General features: G+C 38.9%; 1 protein-coding gene across 1 annotated transcript in view; it reads left to right on the top strand.

The window, feature by feature from the left end:
- The window catches only part of MYO9A (myosin IXA), a 170869-nt gene that overhangs the window by 135985 nt on the left and 6947 nt on the right, over window positions 1–27937 (top strand). Inside the window, 9 exon segments of the mRNA XM_032469163.1 lie at window positions 616–804; window positions 2055–2102; window positions 9007–9118; window positions 11050–11111; window positions 15704–15896; window positions 17578–17706; window positions 18469–18574; window positions 19315–19446; window positions 20150–20273. Of these exon segments, the coding sequence (XP_032325054.1) occupies window positions 616–804; window positions 2055–2102; window positions 9007–9118; window positions 11050–11111; window positions 15704–15896; window positions 17578–17706; window positions 18469–18574; window positions 19315–19446; window positions 20150–20273 (1095 nt within the window).

The following is a 27937-nucleotide window of genomic DNA, read 5'->3' as shown; positions in this document are numbered from 1 at the left end:
TGGGTCGAAGAAAAAGTTCAACTTCTAATTTTGAAGATGTGAAAAAGAAATAAATTCTAAATGTAGATAATAAGTTCTGGTCACTTAAATGCTTTTTTTCCCTTTCAAAAAGATTCCAGACCTCATTTAAATAAGTTAAAAGGCATTCCATGTACGGTGTTTTTCTAGGCTTGCCACTCTTCTTTGGAAAAGTGAATTAAAGTACAAGCTTTCTAATGTGTCATTAGGCAGGGACTCAGGTGTTCACTCTTTCACTTTTAGAGTAAAGCTGTCTGAACAAGATTCATTTCTGGGGAGCTAGATAACTAAGAGGGATGCAAATAACCTTTACAGCTAAAAAAAAAAAAAAAAAGCCGCACTTCTGGAAGAAATCCCCCGGACTTTCTCCAGTTATCACATTGTTTAAACTGTTAGGGGTTTTACTGAAATTCAGCAGGTTTTATTCTGTAGACATTCCATAGTGGAGTGGGAATTTGCCGATACCACCTGACCTGGGTCATTATGTCAGGATTCCAATTTTTACTCAAAATACCACACGGTAAAAGTTGAATCAGCCTTCCATATTTAAACAGTCTTTTCATAAAGCCTTACATGTCTTCTCTTACTGTTTATTAGATAGATGATGGGAAAAGCATCCGGTATAAAGACCTCTACGCACTGTTTGAACAGATTCTGGAAAAGACCATGAGGCTTGAGCAGCGTGATTGGAGTGAATCTCCAGTCAGAGTTTGGGTCAACACTTTTAAAGTGTTTTTAGATGAATATATGAATGAATTCAAGACTTTGGATTATATACCAACAAAGGTAAATATATTTTTATTTCTAAAAGGATTCAATTATGAATTCTTCTTAAGAGTCTGTTTGGAACTAATAGTATTTGAGAAAAACATTACAGTGAACATGTCAACTTAACACTACAGCAAACTGCCATTCTGTCTGAAAAGTTCATCAGGCCATATTATCTAAATCTTCTGCAATTAATACATTTGTCAGTTAGTTAGAATAAATGTTGTCCCCTCAAGATTACACCCTCAGCATTGATAGAGGTCAGTACATGAATTTCCTTTTGAAAAACAGTGATTAATGATGTGATTCGTTATATCTTCTAGTGACTTTCATGTAAGGAACCACAAATTATATTTCTCTTTGAATTAGGTTTTAGGGAAATATGTGTATCTGGAAATCCAGGTAATAGTACTAATAACCTTTATTTATTGAGTACCAGGAATTATACTAGGTGTTTGATATTTTGTTTACTTCTTGCTTCAATCCTATTAACTATTATGACATTCATATTACAGAAGAGATAGGAGACTTAGGCAGAATTGTCAGTGTGTTTCCTTTCAGTACTCCAGCTGAAATTATTGGGTGTCAGGAATACTCTTAATCCTTTTTATTGATTATGTCCCATTTTATTTTCAGTTATTCTGGTTTATATATATTTAATTTGTAATGTATCTTAAATCCTTTTGAAGTAGCTAAGTATAAACAAATCCTTGAAAGTTCTTCTGTTCTACATGTAAGCTAAGTTCTTCATATGTCAGGCAGAGGGTTCCTACTAGACTTACACTACCTTTGTTTATGATTTTAAAAGGTTAGGCTTCAGTTGTCCTCTGCTGTGGCTATCAGAAAATGTTACATGTGAAAAAGCTTTTCCATGTCCCCAATGATACCTTTTTATATTTAGCTCTGGGATGGAGAGTTTTCTAGAGCCAAAATACGGAAAGTGCAGTCTTTAAAATTAATAATCAATTAATTAATGATTGAAATAAAACAATCATTTATATCAGTATGGTATGGCTTCTGGACATAACTGAGGTTTAAAAAAACAGTAATTTCTAAAGTGTCCTTCCATTCTGTTGCTTTTTTGAGCACTGTATTTTACTAAATTTAAATTTTTTTCTCACATTTGCTTACTAGCACTGTACATTTCCTCCTGCTGAATAAAGAGCTGTTTATTTGATTACCTGTAGAGGAAAAATCTCAGCATTTGCAGAAGAAGAAAGTATGTTAGTCCTTCTTACATCATAGTTGCTGTATTTCTCTCCCACCAGGTGCTAAAAACAGAGAGAAAGAAAAGAAGGAAAAAAGAAACTGATTTGGTAAGTTATAATCTGTTTTGTTTATGTTATAGAAAAGTAATTGTTAGACCAACGGTGTGAAGTATATCATATAGTATTTCTGTGGATATATTTAAGGAATAAGTTTATCAGATGCCTGGGGGTAATCATTTATACCTTTACAAAAGCTTAGAATGACAGATGTGTCTTGAATTCTGTGGCTTGATTTGTTATTAATGATGGCCTCCTTCAGTTGTAGAAAACTGGAGATGTTTACTCATGAAAGAGTCAGATACGACCCTTTTTTGGAAGTAGGGGTGGGGAAGGAACTTTTTAGGAGCTTTCCCTCCCTTCCAAAGAGTATGAGGACCATTTAGGATTTTACAAATATAAGTACTTCTAATTCAAAAAACACTCCCAAAGGCATTTGAGCATATTTTACCATTGTTCATATTCTTATCTTTTGTATTATATATGTTTATTATATACTTTTCTATAATCTCTGTAATTACAAGGGTGATTTAAGCCCTAGAGGAGTTCATAATCTGCTAGTGAAGGCAGGCATTAAAAAAATTACTACTTGCTTAAAAGCAAAAATATACAAATGGGACTGAGTTAAACTTACAAGCTGTTTCACAGCAAAGGAAACCATAAACACAACAAAAAGACAACCTGTGGATGGGGAGAAAATATTTGCAAATGATGGGACCAACAAGGGCTTAATTTCCAAAATATACAAACAGTTCATATAACTCAATATTGAAAAAACAAAAAAACCCAATCAAAAAATGGACAGAAGACCTAGATGTTTCTTCAAAAAAGACATCCACATGGCTAACAGGCACATAAAAAGATGCTCAGCATTGCTAATTGTTAGAGAAAAGCAAATCAAAGGTACAGTGAGCTGTCACCTCATGCTAATCAGAATGGCCACCATCAAAAGGTCTATAAATAATAAATGCTGGAGAGAGTGAGGAGGAAAGGGAACCCTCCTGCACTGTTGGTCAGAATGTAAATTGGTGCAGCCACTGTGGACAACAGTATGGAGATGCCTTAAAAAAACTAAAAATAGGGTTACCATATAATCCAGCAGTCCCACTCCTGGGCATGTATCCAGAAAAGATGGAAACTCTGATTCAAAAATGTACATGTACTTCAATATTCGTATCAGCACAATTTACGACAGCCAAGACACGGAAGCAACCTGTGTCTGTCAACAGATGAACAGATAAAGAAGATGTGGGACGTTTACACACACACACACACACACACACACTTGGCCATGAAGAAAAGAATGAAATGTCATTTGCAGCAACGTGTATGGACCTAGAGATTATCATACTAAGTGAAATAAGTTAGAGAGAGAGAAATATTATATATCACTTGTATGTAGAAACTAAAATATAATACAAATGAACTTACTTACAAAACAGAAACAGATTCACAGACGTAGAAAACAAACTTACAGTTACCTGAGGGGAAAGGTAAGGGGAGGGATAAATTAGGAGTATAGGATTAGCAGATACACACCACTACATATAAAATAGATAAAGAACAAGGATTTACAGTGTAGCACAGGGGACTATGTTCAATATCTTGTAAATAATCTATGATGGAAAATAACCTGAAAATAAAAACGTGTATCTATAACTGAATCACTGTGCCGTGCACCTGAAGCGAATACAGTATTATAAATCAGCTGTACTTCAATTTAAAGAAAAGGTTAAGACAGTAAATTTTATGTTAGGTGTATTTTGCCATAATTAAAAAGTTGGGAAAAACAATTTTAATTGATAATAATAGTAAATAAAGCAGAAGAGTCCGTCAGAGAGATTTATGTGACAAAGATAGTGAAAGAGACAGGGAGAGGTCAGGGCTCCAGGGAGGCACTTGCTTGCACCAGCGTCTGCATGCTAGTTGCTCCCCAGCCTGCCTGTGTCCCCAGGGTGAGCTTGTTGCCTCCTGCCTCTCTGGGAGGCTCTCCAAGATCAGCAGGGACTTTGTACGTTTTTGTGGTTTACTTCATCTTGCACTACCATATGTGTTGCCCTCTGAAGGACGGCTATCCAGTGGAGGGCCAAGGTACAGTACCGCCTTCTTCACACTGGGGAGTGGAATGCCTCCTGCTGGAGGGGACCTCAGCAGGTCCATCCGGGGTCTGTCAGTGCCATGGGGGACGTGCTACCCAGCTGGAGAGCGCATGCTTCCAACTCGTCAGTCAGGCCAGCCCTGGCAGAAGCCAGGTCCTCAAAATGGCTCCAGGTTCCCTTTGGCGGGAGGATGTGTTTAGCCAGGGGTCAGTAATAGCCAGTGAGGAGTCCCAGGAGTTTGATGACTTGATATTTGCATTAAAAACTGATGCTGGTCTCAGTGTCGGTGATAATGAATCTGGTCCAGGCAGCCAGGAGGGATGCGAAGCGCCTTGACTGACTCGCAGACCTTAGAACTCAGGAGGGTACCCATTGCTAACACCCGCCTCTAGTGCTTCCATCGCCATTAGCCTGGAGATGCTTTCTCAGTTGTATCGGCCTTGTGCTAAAATTCTGTACCTATGTGCAGCCGTATAGTAGGAATTTGCGACTAGTACTGGATGATTAACCCAGAGGTGATTTGTTATGTTTGGAATATAAATTACTTATCTTTGTGCAGCCTGAAAATTAACTGCTATGATGGAAGACTGGATTGATTTATATCAGTTAATAGAGTATACAAATTCCAAGAATATTCGTTGTTTTCTTAATCATCCTACAAGCCTAACATTGTTTAATAAAAGTAGTAACAAGCAATAAAAACAATAAAACCTATTTGGCCAAAAAGAAAAATAAAAGGTAAAGTCAAAGCAGGAGAAGGATGCAGCCCCCTGTTTGTAGCTTAGCAGAGACCAGGGGACTGCTAGTCAGGGAGTGTGAACGTCCTTTAGAAGCTGGGGACAACCACCAGCTAGAAGCCAGCAAGGAAACAGGACTTTGGGCCTCCGAGCGAATGGAACTGAGTTCTGTCAACAACATGGTTGAGATTAGAGACAGATTACCTCCCAGAGTCTCCGGAAAGTCACATAGCTCTGAAAAATGCCAGCTTTTAGCTTGGTGAGACCTGTGTCTGACTTCTGGCCGACAAAACTGTTAGATAATAAATGGGTGTTGTTCTAAGCTGCTGTTATGGGAAGTTGTTACAGCAGCATTTCAAACCCAGTACAATAGCTGTGCGTAGAAATCTGATTTACAGCTGTCTTATACTCCTTGCTGGATTGGGTTGTTTCTAGCCTACTGTTACGACGACTAATGGCACTATGAATAACTCTGTGTGTGTAGTGTGTGTGAGTGTGTGTGTGTGTGTGTGTATGGGTTAGAGGGAGGAGGGGGATTCCTAGAATTGGAATTCTTGGGTCATAGGTAAAATGCGTTTGTTATTTTGATAAATGTTGCCTTATTACCCAATTGGGATAATTTCGTTTTTCAGCTTCAGCAATAATGTATGAAAATGGGTTGTTAAATTTTTAGATATTTGCCAATCCGATAGATGAGGAATATTGTATTTCCCTGAAGTTTTAATTTGCTTTTCTTTCAATACCAGTCAACTTGAGTATCTCTTCTTAAGTACCATTTGCTTTTTTTTCCCCCTGGTAGCCTATAATGTTTATATTTGTTATCCATTTTTCTATTGAGGTTTTGATCTTTGTCAATATGTAAGAATTTCGTATATGAGGAAGATTACCTTTTGTCTGTGATATAAGTTGCAAATGTTTTCCCAGTTTGTCAGTTGCCTTTTGATCTGTCTTTTGATATCATTTGCTATATGGAAGACTTTTACTTTTATGAAATTTGACTTACCAGTATTTTCTTCCAAAATTTCTTAATTTTTAGTCCCAGTTAAATTTTCCCCACCTACCCACCTAAATGTTATGAAGAAGTTCTCAATTTTTTGTTTGAATACTTTAATGGTCACATTTTTTATATTTAAATTCTGATCTTTATGGAGTTTATTCTGATGTGTAGTATGAAATACAAATTTAATTTTACTTGTTACCAAATTCAACACCATTTATTTAAGAGTTTGTCTTTACCCATCTACTTTGAGGTGTCATTCTTTTTTATATTCTGAATTCCCCTTTATGCTGGAATTTTTTCATCCTGTTCCCCTAGTTGATCTGAATATTCATGAGCCAATTCCACTACTTTAATTAGTAAGCTTTTATTATGTGTAATAATTGGCAGGGCTCTCTCCTTTTCTTTTTCAGAACTTTTCTGATTAGTCTTACTTATTTTTCTATATGAACTTTGAATTTGATTCTCCAGTTGGAGGGAGAAAAATCTGTTAGTACATTTACTGAGATTACCTTATATTTATAAATAAACAGGCAGAGAACTGACATCTTTATGATTTCAAATCTTTTCATCTGTTGAAGTCTATTTTTGTGTCTTTCCAAAAGGGTTTTAAAGTTTTCCATATCGAGGTGTTTGCTATTTCATATTACATTTATTACTGGGTGTTTTATCTCAGCAGAGATAACCACTGTAGTTAACAGTATGGTATGTATCTTTCTATACTTCTTTGTGAACTTATATAAATTTTTTTTGTCTAGTGGTTCTCAAAGTGTGAAATCTGCAGGGGTTTCTGGGACCCTTTCAGGGATTTCACAAGATCAAAACTATTTTCCTAGTAATAATGACAGTATTTTTCTTTTTCACTGAGTCAACACAAAAGCAATCATGGGTAAAACTGCTGACAACTTAGCACAGATCAAGGCAGGTGATACTTCTCAAGGGAATGGGAAGTATGCAATGGCTGCACAGGATGGTTGTCTCCAAAACATCATTTGTAGCGTTGAACTGTAAGCTGATCTACCCTTTTTGAAAATTGTGCCAAAATTCATATGAAATAAAAATTTACCATTTTTAACCATTTCAAAGTGTACATTTTAGCAGGTTTTACTATATTCATTATGTTGGGCAGCTATCACCACTGAATAATCAGAACATTTTTATCACCCCCTGAAGAAACTCCATCCTCAGCAGTTGCTCCCCATTCTTCTGGTATTTTCTGAATGACCAGTGCATAATACTACAAAATCATGTACAGGTAAAGTGGTCAATGTTAAGTGCAGGCTAGACCAAAAGTTATTTTAAAGCAGCTTCATTGAGGCACTTGCCATGTAGTTTATCCCTTCTGAGTGTACAATTCAGTGATTTTTAGTAAATTTACACAGTTATAACCATCACCTCAATCCAACTTTAGAACATTGCATCACCTAAAAGCATTTTTGGGTCATTTTGCAGTCATTGCCCTTACCAGCTCCAGCCCTAGGCGACTGCTAATCTACTTGCTGTTTCTCAAGTTTCGCATTTTCTGGACATTTTTATAAATGGAATCATATGATGTGCATTATTTTGCATATGGCTTCTTAGCAAAATGTTTTTGAGGGTCAGCAATGTTGGGTATGTCAGAAGCTTGGTCATTTTTAGTGCTGAGATACTACTCCACTTTATGAATATATCACGTCTCTATATCCTTTCATCGTTTGTTGGGTATTTGGGCTGTTTCTACTTTTTGGCTTTTGTGAATGCTACTGCTGTGAACATTCATGGACAGGTTTTTATGTAGCTATGTGTTTTCAGTTCTCTTGGGTATATACCTAAGAGTGGAATTCCTGGGTCATGTGGTAGCTCTAGGTTTAAGATTTTCGGAAACTGCCAAACAGTTTTTCCAACTAAGTGCACCGTTCTATCCCCCCACCTGCAGTATCTGCTGGGTTCCAGTCTCTCCACACCCTCACCAGTAGATACTGCTGTCACCAGTAGATGCTAATTATTGTGTAGCGGTGTGAAGTGGTATCTCGTCATGGTTCTCATTTGCGTTTCCCTGGCGGCTGATCCTTGTGAGCATCTTTTCATTTATCTGTTGGCCATTTGTACTTCGCTGAACTGTCTATTCGATATTTTTGCCCATTTAAAAAATGTAGTTTGTCTCATTATTGAGTTGTAACAGTTCTTCATATATTTTGGGTAGAAATCCTTTATTAGATATGATTTTCAACTGTTTTCTCCAAGTCTGTGACTTATCTTTTATTTTCTTAATGGTACTTTGAAGTAAAGGTTGTAAGTTTTAATGAAGCCCAGAACAATGGATGTTAAAGTCACAGAATACGAAGAGTTCATTGATAATGATTTTAGATTTCATATTTCAATTAACCTTTAAGTTATCATTTTCAGAATTTTGATATAGTATCATTAGATGTAATGATAATTAAACTATTCTTCCATTTTCCAATTTCATATCTGTATGAAGCTGGATTTTCTTCATATATTTCAAACTAAACTGATTGAAAAGATTGAATGCAGAAGTGGATATGAGAATACAGGGGTCTTTTATTAAGTCAGACGTTAAAGAGATTTATGTAAATGTAAAACAATACTCCTCTTGTTGGTCCTTTTTTTGTTTTGCTTTAAAGATACAGTTCTTTCTCATAAAAATGTTATTTAGGTTAGCATATCATATGTTTAACGCTAATTTTAAGTGAATTGGATAGTTAAATTTTTTTGTTTCAATTTTTAACTCATAACTCATAGAAACAGAAGTTCCTTGAGATCATCAATAATTTTCAAAAGCATAAAAGGTTCTTGAGGTTAAAAGAAATTTGAGAACTGTCGCTTTTAATTTAACACGCTGATTCAGAGTTGCATAAGACAGCTTTTATATGTTTATAACATTGCTTTCTGATTTTCATATAAGTTGGTCTTGTCTCTCTGCTAGATTCCTAGCTTTTTGAAATCAGGGACCATATATTTTATTTTTATTTTATTTCTCAGAAGATTATAATTCTCCTCTGACATAAGTGCCCAATGAAGACAACAAGGGATTGAAGGATTTCCCATTGCCTGACAGGTTAGGGCAGCATTTACCGTGTTGGCTTTAACTTAAATAGCTTCCTTCTTTTGTTTTCATCCAGGTGGAGGAGCACAATGGTCACATCTTTAAGGCCACCCAATATAGCATCCCTACGTACTGTGAGTACTGTTCTTCTCTGATATGGATAATGGACCGAGCCTCTGTTTGCAAATGTAAGTATGAGAGATCTTTGAGGAACTGTTTAAAACCACTTGGTATTTCTGTTTCTGTGAGTTTTCTTATATCTTCTTTAACATAAAGAAGATGTTCACACTCCCTAATTCTTTAACCTCATCTCGCATTATACTCCCTTTCACCTGCTCTTTGTAGCCAAGTGAGATATTTTGTTGTTCTTTGGTCCCCCTGCTTGCAGCTCATTCTGTCTGAAATGCTCTTTTCCCAGATGTTAGTTATGACTTACTGTTTCAGTTAACTCATGTCTCTGCTCAAATATTAGAGAGCTCTTTCCTTACTCTGCTATCTAAAACACCACCCTCTCCCCCAAATCACTGTCCCTTTACTCAGCTTTTCTAGTCTTTATAGCACTTCTCACTACCCAATGTTACATTAAATGTTCATTTGTTTTCTTGTTTGTCAGACTGTCCCACGAGAGTGTGTGCTCTGTAAGGTCAGGAAACTTAATCTGTCTCTTCTATATCTCTAGTGCCCAGAACAGTTCTGGCACATTGTAAGTGTTAATATTTGTTGGGTAGATGGGCCTATACATGAATTGATGAATTAATGAACAAATTCTTAGATTATAACCAGAAAGGTACTTTTTCCTTCTATAATCCTTTCATCAGAACTTATAAATCCTAGAATGTGAGTAAAGATTTCTGTAGGTCAGTGTGGTTCTGGCTTACAGAGGACCTTAACTTCCACTCCTCATTCCATACGTGTACTCTGGTGCTTCCAGCAGTTCTTTGAGGCTTTGTTTACTCGTGGGCCAGAATTGGACGAATATTAGGAAGGGCTGGATCCAGTAGGACAGCAAGGATGAGAATCATGTTCACCACTACTGCTGGATACGTCCGCTTGTTCTGTGGTTCAGCAATGGTTTTCCTATTGTTTTATTATCAGTAGTCTATAAAAAATTATAGTGAGAGTGAAATAGGAGGTAGTTTGCCATGGGCTTGACTGTTTAGTGTTAGTCTGACTCCTGTAGGTTTGGTAGTTTTCTCTGTCATCTAAAACTGAAAGTATAAAGAATCTGCTTTTTTATTACTTGGGTGGGCTTGGTTTGATTTCTTAATAGGATTAACTAACTTTTTTTGTAATTATACTGATGATTTCACCAGTACAATGATATGGCCTCCCCTACTTGATCTGGGCTTTGAAAATCCTGCAAGTCATCCTTTACAAGCTCAAGAAGGATATGCAGGTGTTGATATGCAGGAGCCAGAGCTGGTGTACCAGAGTGACGTGGGCCGAGCATTTTCCCAGTGTCCTCCTCTCTGCATGCCTCTCCCCGCTTCCCACTGCCTAGCCACCCTGGATCTTCTGCTCCAAGAAATTACTTCTGCTCTGAACCTTTGCCTTTATCTTATCTTCCCGATCACAGCTGTTAGTCTTATGTTCTGGTTCCTCTATTCTAGACCTTCTAAGATAGTAAATAAGACCTTCCCTATATCTTAACATGCTGTCAAATTTGTTTTTATTTCAGTAAGGGTCTTGGACAGCAATGCCTTCCTTACCCATTGGAATGATTCTTAATAGTATTTCTGGCATTTTAGCAGATTGTAGAGCACATATAATAGGGGAAGATGAGTGCTAATTTGTGAATCAAACCATAAAGATAGATAAATACTCTGCTGGAATATGGTAGGGGTGGGGAGGAGGGAGCAGGCAGTCTTGAAAGAATAAAAAGCTTTTTCATAGACAGTGGTTAGAAATTTTAGGCATGTTTTCAACTTCATTTTTCTGAAAAGGATGGGTTAAGACCCCTTTTTCATTCTAATACTGTACGAAGTATATGTGTATGATATTATAACAGTCTCAGATTTAAAGAAAAAATTTATGTTCAAAATAAAGTAGTAAATTTATTAAGTCCTTGTTGCTGATGTAGAGACTTCTGAAGATGCTACACTGTTAACTTCTTTTTCAGTATGCAAGTATGCTTGCCATAAGAGGTGCTGTCTGAAAACCACAGCCAAGTGCTCTAAAAAGGTAAGAAGCTGCCACCTGTGAGCAGTGACAACAGGCCTGCTGGGCTGCTGTGCGTGAGGGAAGACAGCAAGGCCTCTTTGGCGATTTTATAGAGCAGTGGTTTTCAGACTCTTTGGCCACAAATTGTAGTAAGAAACATGTTTTATATCATGATGCAGCATACCCAGGCAGAGGGATGGGTACATATAACTGAATTGATTTTTCTGGAACTATGTTTAGCTTCACTACGTGGGAGCTACTAAAGTGACTTCACAAATGACAACTTATTAAAACACTTCTTTTAAAGGTTTCCTACTTCTTTAAACACTCGTAAGTGTTCCTAGAAATTCCCTTGAAAGTGGTCGGCTACGGTTCAAAATTTTAACATGAGCAGCAAAATTCACCAGCATAGCTGGTGTTTTCACGTATTTCTGCTTGGATATACAGGCAGAGGTCTAAAAGGTAGTGAACAAGTTTTCTGGCACCCTTATGCTTCAATAAAGCAACCATTTTGAAATATTTCAGGCTTTTATTGACATCTAATCACATTTTCTTACTTATTAGTCACATATAATTTTAACAATACCGTACGAATCTGAACTATGTAAAATGTGTGTGCGTGTTTACAGCCAGCATATATAGTTTGCATCTGTTCCAAGTTAGTAGACAAATAATGGCAAAGTACAAAATGAAATTTGACTCAGGGCTTAAAATACAACGAAGGTGAGACATCTGCTTCCAGCTGAAATGGAGTAGCTTCTGGCAGACTCATGCTGAGAAAAACTGAAAAAATTATTGCCAGGCATCAGAAAGCTGCCTAGGGAAACTGGAGTTTAGGGGTCTAGACCCTCAAGAGAAGAGAATTGCAGGTTGGCAAATCTGTATCTGTGAGGAGTCTTCCTCCTGCTGGAAGTTTGTCCATTTTTGCTGTAGGACAGGAAACCAAGATTCTGGGCAGAGGAGCACAAGAGTCAAGAGAAGCCTTCAAAGCTTTTAGGAATCTCATAGGGCTATAGAGACAGAAGTTGGAGTTTGGGATTGTCAAGATTTGAGGGACCATGATCCAGACATACAGAGAAGTTGAAACTCAGAGATTTTCCCCTCAAGGAATTTTCTAAATTCTTAAGCTGCACAGGGCAAAAGGCTAAGAATTTAAATAGAAAAGCAGATTAGAGTGTTTTTCAGTCTCATGGTGCCAAATAGAGAAAAACTGGAGTTGTATGAACTACCTTCAAAGAAGAACCCTAGTCAACACCCTAGACTATCCAGTGAGACCTGTGAAGAGCTATACCCAGGAAAGGAGGTGAAGCAGTGATAGGCTGAGCTTTGTGAAAACTGCAGTGCAGTCCTTGATTGGATTAAGATACTGTTGCAGTCTTTAAAGTAACCACTAAAGATTTGCAATATTTGCAGCTTGTATCTACAATATATAAAAAGCATCTATAAATCAGTAAAAGGTGGTCAACTCTATAGAAAAATAAGCACAGGACTTCAGCAAGCACCTCACAAAAAAGGATTTCCAGATGACCAGTAAATGTGTGGAGAAGTGCCCAACTTTACTAATTATCAGGGAAATGCAAATTGCAACCATAGTGAGATATATACCCACTAGAATGGCTGAAAGGAAAAGCACCTCAGCAAGGATGCAGGACAGATGTCGAACTCTCATACATTATTGGTAGGAGTTTAAGTTTGCCTAACGGCTTTTTTTTTTTTTTTTTTTTTTTTTACCTTGGTTTTTTTTTTCCCTAACTGCTTCTGAAATTATTTGGCAGTATTTCCCAAACCTGAACGTAAGTGTTTCTTGTCACTTAGCAGTACCGCTTGAGGATATATACCCAACAGATATACGTAGGTATTTGTGCCAGAAGGCAAAAACATTCATATCAGCAGTGTTTGAAATATTCCCAAACTGAAAGAAACCTAAATGTCCATCAGCAATAGAATAAATAAATAAATTGTGGTGTATTTGCACAGCAGAGTCCCCCATGGCGGTGAGGTTACGCTGTTGGCACTCACAGACATAATGTTGAATGAAAGAGTCCAGAAACAGAAGTGCACATACTGTGTTACTCCATTTAGATAAAGTTCAAAAATGAGTGAAACTTAACTCATAGTATACATATTATATGATACCATTAACATGATGTCTAGAAGCAGGAAAGACTAACTTGTCATGACGGAAGTAGAGATGCTGGCTGTTTGTGAAGGGGGAGAGGCACCGCTGCCAGGAGGGCCTGCAGGTGGACATAACCGCTGGTTTTATTCTGTCTCTTGATTTGGCTTCTGGTCTCAAGTGTAAGTTCGCTTTGCCAAAGTCCATCAAGCTGTATTCTTACAGTTTATGTACTTTCCTGTATATATGTCATACTTTAATTAAACTTCTAAAAAAAAATACAAGGAAGTTAATTTAGACAGAAAATAACTATAAAAACATACTGTTTTTTACAGTGAAAATTCAGAGTTAATTTTTTTCAGTGGAAAACAGTAAAATTAATTTTTCCCTTAATTTCAAGAAATAGAAATTTTTAGTATGTTTGCTTTAGATTATTTGGTTTCAGATACAGCTGTTTTAAAGTTTTTGTTTAATACTCTCAAGTATTTTATTTTATTTTTTTACTTTCACAAGTCTTACTGTTAACATTCCTAGCGTGCTAGCCATAACATTTAAGTAAATAGATTATATGTGTGCATGTATGTGTCATAGTAATAGTAAGACATTTGGCTAAAGTTTATTTCGTTTTAATCGTTGCAACAAACGTTATTTTATTTCTTTAACAATTTATTGAGCTTTGTAAGTCCACCTGTGACTTAATCTTACAGTAACCCTCTGAGACGGGAAAGGGAGAGACCTATCCCCAGCTGTAATCTAGTTGCAAATACGAAATAACCTATATAACGTAGTTCCTGTAGTGACAGTGCAGACATTTAACTTGCAGCCTCTACATAGTTCTTTCTCTTCCACCTCAGAAATACTTTTCAGAGATGTTGCCTTATATTAATTTAAGGTAATTTAATATGCTTCAAAGTAGACATGAAAATTCTTAAAGATTAAGTTCTGGATTACAGAGTATATGTAGATGAATGATGCATAATAATATAAATATATATGCATAAACAATATCTATTAGATGCATAATGCATATAATATAAATCATGTCTTCCCTTACTTAACATTCTCTGGTGACTTCTCGTAGCTGTCAGGATAAGACCGCAGATTCTGTAACTTAGTACCCAAAGCCCTCATAAGCTCTCTGTCTAGCTTTTTCTTGATTACTTAAAATTTGCTTTGCCCAGCTTTGTAGTTCTGTGTTTTCTGTGCCTGAAAAGTTCTTTCCTGGCCTTCTTTACTATGTGGTATTGCTTTCCAGCAGTTAGGCAACACGCATCAGGTCATCTTAATGTCATTCATCATTTACCCAGCCCAGTCCTTCCTGAACTAGCTGTTTCATTTTTATGGTTCCGTAACACCTAGTAATCTGCCTTAATGTTTTACTTATCCCCACACACTCGCACTATAGTCTTAATACTAGTCTTAGGGTAAGAACTGTCTCTGATTTTGTTTTTCTGTTACCTAGCACATATATGACATACGTATTAACAGATGCCTAGAAAGGGAAATTAAGATCAATTCAAGTAATATCTTGAATGTTAGACTCAGGAATGCCTTGTACTCATCAGCCGTTGAACAGTTTTGAAGATAATAAAGGAGGCTATGTATACTGTACAACGTATTAAAAGGGGAGAACATGGACGTGGGGAAGTTCACCGGGTAGCTGTTGGTGCCGTTCAGGTGGGAAGTGATACAGGTTTGACACAGTGATAGCACTGAGACTAGGAAAAAAAAATAGTGTCCTTATTGAGTAAAAGAACCTGCTACTGATTGAATGCAGACTGAAGGAGAGACTAGGATACACAGTGTTGGGTTAGGCAAGGAAAATGGTCCAAGAGAAGGAAAGGACAAGAAAAGAAGTCTTCAAAAAAGGTTTTAAGTCTCAGGTAATCCTGGCATTCTACTTTGCTTTGAACTACTTCACATAGTCTTAAGGTTAAGCTGTTTTTCTTCAGTCACATAAAATATAGTTAGTAGGTGCAGTATTAGTATACACTATTGCAGTAAATAAAAAAGAGTCAGAACACTAATCACAGGCCAGTTTGTGTGTGCCTCTGCCGAAAGCTATGACATCACTGTTCAGTTAAACTTCCCTGAGGTTACATAAACACTGAAGCAGTCTCATGGCAACCCTACATCATATCAAACCAGTAGACTTCCTCATGGTCCTTGGTAAATATTTAACATACAGAGCCTGTCCGCCTTCTCCCTACTCAAACCATCTTTCTCTGAAGAGGTTTTAACAGGAAGGGAAGCAGTAACCTGTTACCACTGTTGCCATTCTCCACCCTAGTATTTTTGGGGGGGATTCCTAGTGGAAGAGGATTGAAACTAAAATCTTATAATTTATACTCCCAGCATTAATCGTTAACCCCCTTTCGTCCTAACTCTCATAACTACATTCATAAAACTTCAGAAAAATTAAAAAGTACTTCGTCTTAAAGAATTGGGTTTAAAGATGTTTGAATGTATTTGGAAACAACATTTGTCTTTCATTTAGTATGATCCAGAGCTGTCATCTCGACAGTTTGGGGTTGAACTGTCCCGTTTGACCAGTGAAGACCGAACTGTTCCTTTAGTGGTGGAAAAGCTCATAAACTACATTGAAATGCATGGACTGTACACAGAAGGTATTTACCGAAAGTCTGGTTCAAATAATAAAATCAAGGAGCTTCGACAAGGTCTAGACACAGGTAAGATAGTGCCCTCTGTATCAAGGCCAGAACTTTTATTTAAGTGGCTCATCTCATGCTCCTAGTTTTCATCACATGTGGATCCTTTCCTTCCATCCTGAGGGATGCTTGTTTTATCATTTTGTAGCTTTCTAAAGATTTCTTGTTTTTTCTTTTTTTTTTAAACTTTATTACATTTTGGGGGGGTGGTAATTAGGTTTATTTATTTTTTGATGGAGGTACTGGGGATTGAACCAAGGACCTTGTGCATGCTGAGCACGTGCTCTACCACTGAACCATACCTACCCCCCTAAGATTTTTTGTTTTGATGTGGTCAGTTCAGCAAACATACACTGAGTATCGTGTTGTACCAGACATGATCATGCCCTTCAGACAGACCTCATTTAGTCTCTAACAGTCAGGCAAGATCGTGATATCTGTAATTTACAAAGAAGAAGATTTATGTAAAGGGAAATTAAATAACGACCCATTGATGAGACGCCGGTCACTGTTAATGTTTTTGTATTAATCTTCACAACAGTTCTTTGTACTAATCTGCATAAACTGCAGTTATTAGCCCTATTTACAGATAAAGAAACTAGGGCTTACAGAGGATCTTGCCCAAAGGCTCACCACCAGTAAGGGACACCGCTGGCACTTAACCCCAGATCTTCTGAGTCCATAGTCTAAGCTGCTGCCTGTTAGTCTCTCCTCTCTGACTCCGAGCGGTGCTCTTGCTGATGCACCTGCCTGCCTTCCTACGTCGATGACATAGTTACGTCGGCTGAGAATTGGTGGGTTGACATGTATCTGTGTAGAGCTCTAGTCTCAGTCCTGGACTGTATCCAGGATTTAACTCTGGTTTTCTTTTTTAACATTTTTTTTATTGAGTTATAGTCATTGTATAATGTTATGTCAAATTCCAGTGTAGAGCACAATTTTTCAGTTATACTTGAACACACATACATTCATTGTCATTTTTTTTTCGCTGTGAGCTACCACAAGGTCTTGTGTATATATATCCCTGTGCTATGCAGTATAATCTTGTTTATCTGTTCTACATTCTGAATGGTTTTATTTTCAGTTGCTACTCTTACCACTATTGAAAAGGAATAGATCTTTTTAATCACATAACAGATGCACAGCTTGTCTCTGTGTCACCAGGAATCCGCCCACCAGGCACCATTCATCCTGTATCATCCTGATCATCTCATGGGTACCCTTGTAACTGAAGCAGAGTAAAGGTTTTCCTCACATTTCTGAGGCTCAGTTGCCACTGTCCTTTCATCTGTAAAAATGACTGAAAATCAGTCTGACTTTTAGAAAATGTCTTCTGGGCCTTTTTTCCATTTGTCATCTGAAGACACTACTGGAATTGTGGTTAATGGACCAATCTACAGGATAAGTACAGAAACTGAGAGCAAGCATTTAGAAACATTTACAACCATTTAACAGTGCTTCGACATGAAAACATGTGATCTTTTATTTTATACATCTGTCAAGCCACGACAATGTGGAAAGCAAACAGCAAACAGAAACTGTTCCTTAACCACAGCAGCACTGTTCCCAAGCATGGTTTGGACTGTAGAAGACAGTTTGATTAAGAATATGGAAGGCTTCTTTTGGTGATGATGGTTGCCAAAGTGAGTTATTTGACTCTCTGCATGTTTGGCTTTGTTGTCTAACTCTTATCTCTGAATAGATGCTGAGAGTGTCAACCTGGATGACTATAACATTCACGTCATTGCAAGTGTATTCAAACAATGGCTTCGTGATTTGCCCAATCCACTCATGACCTTTGAACTCTATGAGGAATTTCTACGAGCTATGGGTAAGCACAGGCTCCCTGGGTTCAAGGGAAGGCCTCCACTTGGGAAAGAAATGCCGTCTTCGTATTATTTAGCCATTCTGTCCAGTGGTTTAGTTCATAATAGATCCAAAAGTAAGCTTATGACAGTCAATGCAAAACTGCCAGTGAACTCTCACTTATTCAAATGTTGACTTTTTTAGAGACTCATTAAAATGTCAGTGTCCTAAAAGTTTTACAAGTAAGTCACCTAGTTGCTTCTCACAGAGATTGAAAGACTAGGGTTATAAACAAATCAAAAAATTAAGTAGGAGATTGATGTTCATTTAAAATGTGAATCTAGGCAAGAATTCAGTGTAATGTTGGCTGTCTGTTCTATGCCATACCTCACATGATGGTTTCGTTTTTCAGTGCTACAGAGGTGTAGGATATGGATGAAGGCCTACCTAGAAATGTTTACGCCCTGGGGCATGACTCCTCAAATTCCCATAAGACTGATTTAGCAATTATATGGCAGCTGATTAATTAATGGGGAATTAGTCTGCCACAAAATGCCTGAAAGTCTGGGCAGCTCTTCCCCTGGCTGTCGTCAGGGAGCTGCTCCGTGAACGTGCAACTCCAGCAGAGGGGACTGGCGGTGACTGGAGCTGTGCTTCCGCCGCGCACGTGTAGCTCGCACTCCTGGAGCGAGAGCCAGCCTGCCTGGCAGCCTGGTGTCTGCCCAGAGGAAGGCATGGTGTGTAAGAGGGGACATCCGGTCTTACTTGTTGCTCTCGCTGCTTCCAGGCCTCCAGGAGAGGAAGGAGACCATCCGTGGTGTATACTCCGTGATTGACCAGCTCTCCCGAACTCACCTCAACACCCTGGAGCGGCTCGTCTTTCATCTGGTCAGGTAACTTCAAGGCACCAAGGAGTGTTTAACGGCTTCTCTTGTGTTCTTTTAAGTAAATGACGTTTTCCTTCATATGGAAAACTGACAGATCTTTTTTTTTTTCTATTGATAAAGTCAGTGCCTCAAATGGGTGGGAACGATTCCCTGGAGCAGAAGTTCTCCACTGAGCTGGACTGCTTGGCAGGTGCTCCTCTGCCCTATTTGAGCCATGTAACAACTTGGTCTTGTGGTGGCACTGTGTAGCCTGGCCTGTTACCTGATGCCTAAACTGGGAGGGGTGTGTCTCTGTTGACATAACCTAACTCATAGATTGGCCCAGGTGGAGCTCAGGAATTTACTGACCTAAGAGACTTCAGGGTAGTCTCTCTTCTCCTGAGTGTAAGCATCAGCATAGCTGGGAAGAAAAGCCGCCTTTCTCTTTGGATAAATATCTTAGATGACTGAAAATGCCTGAAAATCTCTACTCTGCATTCTTTACACATGTTCATCTAGTAATGGTGATCTGGAGCAGCAGGTCACAAATTTCCCTTGATAAGCCATCTGCTGGCCTGCACTGCTTCAAGGAAAGACAGAGTGAAAGTACATTTTCCAGAGGCAAAGGACAAGTCTGTAGGCTCTCCCTTCAGCTGCTAGGAAAGTCCCTGCAGTGCTGTGCAGCTGCTGTCACTCATTTTCTTTCTCTCATCTCCTGCCGTTTGCCTTTTTCATCCCAGTTTCACCTTTTTTTTTTTGCTCCTTAGGATTGCTCTACAGGAAGACACTAATCGAATGTCTGCTAATGCTTTGGCCATTGTGTTTGCCCCCTGCATCCTCCGCTGTCCTGACACCATCGACCCGCTGCAGAGTGTGCAGGACATCAGTAAAACTACCACGTAAGGCTGGTCACGTCGCCCTGCAAGACCCCAGGAGCCAGATGGCAAACACAATGAATGATTTCTGTAGTTCAGATGTTTTTAATAGGATTGCTAGGCACTATTGGGGGTTTTAATGCTGAAGATGAAACATTTCTTTAGATTGGATTCAACTAGGCATTATTCATTTTGAAGGATTTTATTTTTCAAATTTGGCTTTTCTTTAGGAATGATTATGGTTTCTAAATACGTTTTAAAATCCCATTTTACCCAGTTACGTGTACTTTGTGTCTTCCCGTAGTCTGGCCTCACTGTGGTCTCGTGGCTCTGACCTGTGGTCCTGATACTTCAGTCTTCCTGTCTTTTACTTCGACCTTTTCTCATGGACCTCTGCTGTCCTTCTGGAGCAGGTGGTTCTTAACCCTTCCTGCAGAAGGAGCTTTGGAAAAAATTAAAAGCCTGACATTTGTGTCCCATCCCCAGAGAGTCTGATTTGATTGGTCTGGGGTGTGGCTGATGTATTGGAACTTACAACTGCTCAGGTGGATCATAAGGTGTCGCTAAAGTCCTGACCCACCCATACACCCTCCCTCTCAGCTCGTAAAATAAGGGATGTTGGTTTTCCTTTCATCCACCAATTGTCTGCCACACTTACCTGAAAAAACAGTCTGTGGTGCTACAGCTTATTTGATTAACCAGTTTTCTCTCTTTCCTCCCCTTGCAGCTGTGTGGAGCTGATTGTCGTGGAACAGATGAATAAATATAAGGCTCGTCTCAAAGACATCAATAGCCTGGAATTTGCTGAGAATAAGGCAAAGACCAGGCTGTCACTGATTCGTAGATCGATGGTAAGATGCGGGACGTGGAATCACAGGAGGAGATGGGAGCCTTCCTGGGATTTAAATGTACATCATGGTGTAGAGAGAGATTATCTTCCAAATCTTTTTCACATGGAACAAGTGGGGGGAAAAATCACCTATCTCAGGGTACTGTGGATGCCTCGTGTTTGGTTTTTTACCTCTCTTTAAGTTATATGTACAGAATACATACAGTTAAATGTGGAAAATTTTAAAAATCAACTATTTGGATAAAGTGTTGCTGGTTTAATAATTTGCCCTGTTTTCTTTTCCTGTCCTTTTTATGAACACTTAACCCATCCTTTTTTCTCTGCTTCCTTCCACTGTCTGTTCCCACCCTCAGCCATGTCACTTTTGGTGGTCCTGCCAATACTCAGTACTTCTGGGGTATAGAGAACTCAGTCACTTGCAAGAATGTGATTCATCAGGATATGAAATTCCATCTATGAGTCTACTGTTACCAAATAAAGATTTCTCTAAGGGATTGTTGCTACGGTTTGAGAAAAACCTTGCAAAAATGATAACTTATTTCTTCCATTTGCCCACTGTTCTGTTTAATACCTTCCTTTGTAACCGGTGACCTGTGTATGGATAACTCCAGTTCTCACTGGCCAGTAATCAGTAGGATCTGGGTAACTGGAAAGCCACTGCTGTGTTAAGGTTTAATTACTCTCCGTTTGCTAGCCATCCCCTGAACTGTGAAACAGAACTGTATCAGTGAGCCCCACTCTGATCCCCAGTAAGTCTCTGAAGAGAAGCAGGTTTCCCCATCATCAAGCCTGTGCTTTTGCAGGGGCCCAGCAATACTTCCTCCATATTCTTCATAATTTATCCTTGGATTAGCATTAAAGTGATTTTGTTTCTTCCCTTACTGTTAAGCTGCACAGCACAGGACAAGTGCTCAACAAATGCCTGCTGATTAAGTCAGTGAAGGGTGTTCTCTAAAAACAAACATAGACAGAATTTTTCTAGTTTGTGCATATATTAAATAAAGCTCATCACAGGATACTTTCTAAATCTTTTTCCCAGAAAATGAAAACAGAAACCCCACTACAGTGAAACCCTTTCTGTAATATGAATTTTCAGGAGCTCAGTTCTGAGAGGCCCAAGTTAGCAGTGCCTCCCCAGGGAGGAAGGGAAGAGACCTTTTATTACAAAGCTACTTTTCAAAGCAGGTAGACAAGCTGTGCTTTTTTTTTTTTTTTTTCCTGATCCTGCAGAAGACGAATATACTCATTCCAATGGAAGATTAAACCTTCTCTTTTAGTAGAGCAATGACATGTACATTCTAACCTTCTGCTTTCCTTTTCATGTCCTTCCTAATCCAGAAACCTGTACTAATTGCAGTTAGATTTATGAGCATTACGCGCAGTTCAGTCTCGGTATGTATTCATATTGCACCGTGTCACAGCCATTTTACATCCCTGTCTCCCATCCACCTAGGAGTTGTTCTGCTCTGTCCATCATCCATGCCTGTCCACCCTCCATGTGAGCCCAGTGAGGTCCCACTTCCTGATCAGCCTTCCCTTGGTTTTCTCTTCCTCTCTTTCTTTAGAACCTTTATTTTCTTTCCTCTGTATCATGCAGTTGAACAATGTCTATTTACTACATACTGGTTTTTCCTCTTTGTCAGATAAACCTCTTTGTGGATTTCTTCTTTGGTTGGATCATTAAAAGGTGAACAGAACATTGAAAGCATTGAGGTATCAAATTAATGTCTACTCTATGAGTTTTGTTCTCATCAATCTCCTTTACTTTATTACTTGAAACACCTGCTACTGCTTTATCGCCCTCCATTGTTAGTAGTGCTTGTTTTCCCGTTCTGATCTGGGACTTTGATGGTGTCTTCCTCCATGCAGAAGTACGGCTCTTACCTACTTAGCATTTTCCAGACAGAGCAGCAAACAGAAAATTGATGGACTGGTTCTAGACTTAAATCTAATAGTATAATAGAGCTCAAACCAGGGCTTAATAGAAAAAGGAAATGGAGAGATGGAAAGATAAGCACACCAGTATATGTGGAAGCTAATTTCAGAGACTGTCCATCTATGTGCAGCTAGTTCATTGAGGGTCTCAGTTTGCTAGGGTATAAACACTGATCAGTTTTACTTTTTATCTGGTAACTGCCTTCTAACTCTCCCACGTCAGAATCCCCTTTCTTACTGGATATCAGTACTTAATAGTGTCTTGTGACTTTTCCGTGATTTTCAAATGCTCTGGTCTCAGTCCAGTATTTAAGACTTAGCTCTCTTCATGCTGTGACGTGAGTCGCAGGCTTGATCCAGCACTCTTACCACTTTCTCCCAGGATAGACCAGACCTTAATCTGGGGCTGAAAACTGGGGGTGAGTGAGAGATCACACACTCAGATCTCTTTCTTGTGCCCTTTCTCCCTTTGGTGCTGAAACTGGGAGGAGTGACCGGGGAGGGAGAGTTCCGCATGCTGTCCCAGTATTGAGGTGACAGTCTTTTTCTCTTGGTTGTTCAGCACGACTGTTGAAGCTCATTGTCAGGAGGCTGCAGCAGCTCCAGTTTACTGCTGACAGTGAGCGCCAGCCTACCCCATTTCCACAGGCATTGGCAGTCCCTTGCAAGATTTGTTTACATCTTCTGGTTCATCCTAACTGATGGCATTCACACCATATGACTGATATGTATGTCTTTTTTTTTTTGGCCTCAAGACTTGACCCAATCAAATCTGTCTCCCATGGCAGGTTCTAGGGCCTGCAGGCGCATGTGGGGGAGGGTTACACTTTTCATACCCCTTGGTTCCCGAGAACTCAGGGTGGGTGACGGTCTTGCTCCCTGTCTGGACTTCTCCACCACACTCTCTCCCCAGTTCTCTTTTCCTCTGTGCATGTAACGGAGGAGCAGATCAGTAGGTCTTCTGCCTGCGCAGGTGACCACACAGAATAAAGTACCAGTCTGCCTTTCTTTCCATGACTCAAACTTTGACTCTTACCTTCTGGATTCAGATACAACACTTTTTTTTCCCCAAGAGAGGAGGGAATATCTTCTTTTCATAAACTCTGTGTTCCCCTGAAAGTCCAATAACCTGCCCTTCTTTAAGCCTTTTTAGATTTACAGTAAGGGAAGGTGTTAGAATGTTGATGGTGGTGTTCATTGAAAGAGAATGTGACTCTCAGTAAGTCGTGAGGGAGGGCACTGGTGCCAACTGTTGTCCCCGTGGCGCTAGAGAAGAGGGTACTTAATTATTATTAGTTTAGGCCTTTGCCACAGTATTGGAACAAGAGAACAAATCCCACTAATGTCCTATTTCGTATGCATTAGCTGTAGGAAAGGCTTTAGGTCCAGTCTGAAGACAAGACTATCTAGGACATACTTGGTGTTCATTAAGCACCTATGGGACCGAATCTAAGAAAAACAGCAGTGAATTTTTAGGATATTCACTACAAATATAAACTAATCAAAGTCAATAGTATTCACATCTTCATAGATGAAAATTTTGCTATTCGAGAATTAAATACAATAGTGACTTCTCTGAAATGAAGAATGAAATGTATTCTTGGGAAGTGTGTTATATCATTGCCAGTGTGAAAAGTCATTTGAATTGGGTGTTGAAAGATGAGTAGTAATTTAATAAATGGAAAAAAGAAAGAGGAAAGACAGCTCCAGAGGCAAGGAAGCACGAAGCAGGTGTGTGTCAGTGATAACCACCTTGTGTCGCTAGAGCAGGCGGCAGGCCGTGTGGAGGTGGGAGAGGAGTTTGGGAAGGTAGACGGGAACCAGATGTGCAGCACAAAGAATTTTGAATTTTCTGGTTTTGAAGCATTTGGGAGCTATGGAAAGGATCTGAAGTAGGGGGATGTCACTGTCAGTTCTTTTGGAAGCTAACTGGTAGCATTCTGAAGAAGACTGAGTTAAAGATGGGCAAGGCTGGTGGCCAGGTATCAGGAGATTCTTGTGATGAATCATAGTTGCCACCGCTGAAATAGATTGAATCTGATCATTTCAATTCGAAATGATTTTGCAAGTATGTTTCTGCTACCATGTACTTTCCACATAGTTAGATTTATGGGCCTGATCTTTGACAGGGCTATTCCCAGAGCAGGACTTCGGAATATGATGTGCTCACAGTCTGTCTGATTATGGCTCTTCCATAGCAGGTGGGTTTTTTAAAATAATTTACAGCTCTAAGCATAAGTATTGATTTAGTATTATTTAAGCTAAGATAATATGAAGAATATAATGTAAGTAAAGTTTACTAATCCGTAAAACCTTCACAGATTATCTTCTTGAAGGATGTGACACACAAAGGTTTCTGTAGCCAGAGTTTGAGACACAGTGTGTGACACTTCTAAACCTTTAACCATGAAGCGCCTTCTCCATAATGTGTCTAGTTGAACAAGGGTTCTAAAAAAGACGTTTTAAGAACAGTCTTCTAATTTTTTAAATAGTGTCAGTTGCTGTTTCATGTATTTAGTTTGTAATTTTAAAATTGCTCTGGGTCTTTCGAGGATTGTCTTGCTGTGTTCATAGTGATTGGCAGCACTTGTGAATTTTGCATCATTTAAGCTTATTAAAGAACTTACCTGCATGTCTCTGTTAGAAATTGGCATACCTGCAATTGTATATCAACATGGATAAGTAGATCTGTGGGGTTGAGCTTTGCAACTGACAACACCAAAAGAAGCAAGAAATGCCCTTCCAAAAATTATGCATTAAAATATCATTGGAAAGCCAAGAATCAATTGAAATGTGGCAGCTTTGAAGAGCTCCAAAGGAAAAAAGATATTCCAAGTGTGGATTTGACTCAGCAAAGGGTCCTGTCACTTCCTTTATTAATGCGTGTGTCTAAGTCTGCTGTTCACATTAGGTGACTTGGCACAGTAAGAATCAGATCCAGAGAAGGAAGATTTTCTCAGAATATAGAAGCGCTCTTACTGTTTCTGGTACTGACCAGAAGGTATTTTTCTGGTGCTAATCTTTTTTTTAAAGACATAACTGACATAGAACGTTGTACTGGTTCTAGGTGTGAGACGTCATGATTTGCTATATGTGTATATTGTGAAATGGATACGTTTAGCTAACATCCGTCACAACACACAGTTACCACTTTTTTCTTGTGATAAGAACTTTGCTCTCTTAGCAACTTTTAAGTTTGCAGTACAGTATTGTTAACTATGGTCAGCATGCTGAGCATTGCACCCCCAGAATTTATTCATCTTGTGACTGGAAATTTGTAGGCTTTGACCACTATCACCCATTTCCCCCACACCTCAGCCCTGGCAGCCACCCGTCTGTTCTCTGTTTCTGTGAGTTCGGCTACAAGTGTGTTTTTTAAGAAGAAGGAAATTCCGTCTCCTCCCATTTTTGAAAGGGTGAAGTCGAGGGCTAGTGTATTTTCTGTACAAACTGAAAGTAGTTTGCTCTCCGTAAGTATAGTGATGTCTTAAACTGCTCCTTCAGCTCGGCACTCAGAACCGTCATCTGTGGTGTCTTTGGTAATGGTGGTCCCGTTTTTCTTAGTAACTTTGTAAATGTACTGTGAGGCATTGGAAATTTGAATATCATGTATGATATTAAACCATGGATTAGTGAGACTTTAGACCTAACGCTTACTAACATTTGAAAATAATTGTAGGTGAAATCCTGTTTTTAAGAAAAATTTGTCTCTAAAGCTTAAGCTGGGAAGTCACTGAAATAACTTCAGAAAAGGAATACAGTAATGAGTTTATAGGTTTTTCAGTTTGTACCCACTTGTATTAAGAATTGGGTACAAATTATTCATAAACTATGTGATCAATCAAAAGTAATAAAATCCCTATTACGATAGAAAAATATACTATGATCTTGGAGTAGATAAGGTTTTTCTGTTATATAAAGCCATTAAAAGAAATTGATGGGTTCGATGGCATAGTTACCAAGTGTTAACGCATGACAAAAATGATTGTAAGCAAGGCAAACGGGAGATGTCGTACCACAAGAAAATATTTACAGCTCATAGCACACAGGCTAATTTTCTCTAGTTAATAAGGAGAAGCCCCTGTAAATAAACGGGAGAAAGACCAGCTACCTAGCAGAACATGAACAAAGGACACTGCAAACCACCTCAAAGTGTTAACTGCTGACTGTCTCCAGGGAGTCCATGAGGTCAAATTTATCATAATGTAGAGAAAATATTTGCCTTTTTCACTCTGTTGACTTTTGCAATGATGGTAGAAAAACAATTATGGATAAAACCACTGAAAGAGAATCTATGGTGAGTGTTAACTGCTAAAAAAAAAAATCCCATTTAAAAAAACCCCTAATTTATGCTTATTATGGGAAAGTTGGAAGGTACAGAAAAGTATGGAGAATAAAGGATATTATTCCACTTGGGAAATACTTTGATATATTTGCAGATTTTTAAAAAACCTATGGTATAACAAATTTATGTTTAGTTTTTAACACAATATAAGCATTTTCCCATGTTTCTGAGAGCTTTATGTAATTAACTTTCTTTTTGTTGGTGTTGTATCTACCCTATTTCAGGTTATTTTTTTAATTGAAATATTTTTGATTTACAAGGTTGTGTTAGTTCCTGATATACAGCATAGTGACACAGATTTTCGGTAATTAACTTTAAAATGTACTTTCTCTGACCTTGTAAGAGAACTCTGGTCTGTAGGGGTTTCAGCTTTTCCTTAACCTTTGGTTAATCCTGTCTTAAAAGAGATCATTCCTGTACAGCTCGTGTGGTTTTCCTCAACCCTGTCAAGTGAGCTAACTCACGGTAGAGTACTCAGGCGACCGTGATGGTATGGACGCTGCACAGAGGCAGCTCTTCTATTAAATACTGGGATGTGTGAAAACTAGGAATAAGCCCAGGTTTTTCCAGCTCCCTAAAGCTTTTATATCACATTAAGTTGTAGTTATTCAATTGGCTTCATTAAAATAGTCAGAATGGTATGTAGTGGGAAGATGTTTTGGAATTTATAATGTGATTCTGACCAGTCGTAATGGACTTCAGCGCTGTGCTGGTACTCATCCAGACCCCGCTCTCTGCCTCCATTCCATGGTGGTACCTTTCCCAGAGTCACCCTTTGTTAAATTTGCAGACTGATGTGTTTTGAGTGCCTTTTTCTCAGTGTATTCTTTACTTCCTGATCTTAGAACTAAAAGTGGAGTAGCAGTCTTGCAAGCTGTGGCGTGTTTCAGAGGCACGGGTTTGGGAGAGCTGGTCTGAGTGCCCTTAGAACCGCTTCCCCTTTCACCTGAGCATTTGGGCCAGCTCAGCAGTTTCTGTTTCTGAGACAGTACATCTTCCTTTTTTCTTCCCAACATCAATTCAGAAGTCTGTCAGCTTTTTGTCCCATGCTATTCAAGAGACACTAGCACCTTTGCGTAAATAGCTACTTTGAGGAGGAGCTCTTCAAACATCTTCCTTATTGAGAAATAGAACACATATGGAAGGGCACAGAAACACCCACACACGTCCTCACGAATGGTCAGGTGAACATCCGCATGCCCCCCCAGTCGGGTAGAGAACACCACCAGGACCCCCGACGCTCCCGCGTCCTCTTTCCATCACAGTCCTTTTCCTCCCTCAGAGGTAGGCAGAAACCTGAATTTTACGTGAATCACTTCCTTGTTTTCGTCGTCGTTTTCCCACTGGAGTCCCTGTCCCTGAGCGCTGTGGTCTCGCTTTGCTTG

The sequence above is a fragment of the Camelus ferus genome, chromosome 27, assembly GCF_009834535.1.
Source record: "Camelus ferus isolate YT-003-E chromosome 27, BCGSAC_Cfer_1.0, whole genome shotgun sequence".
Lineage (NCBI taxonomy): Eukaryota > Metazoa > Chordata > Mammalia > Artiodactyla > Camelidae > Camelus > Camelus ferus.
This window is presented reverse-complemented; position numbering and strand designations above follow the sequence as displayed.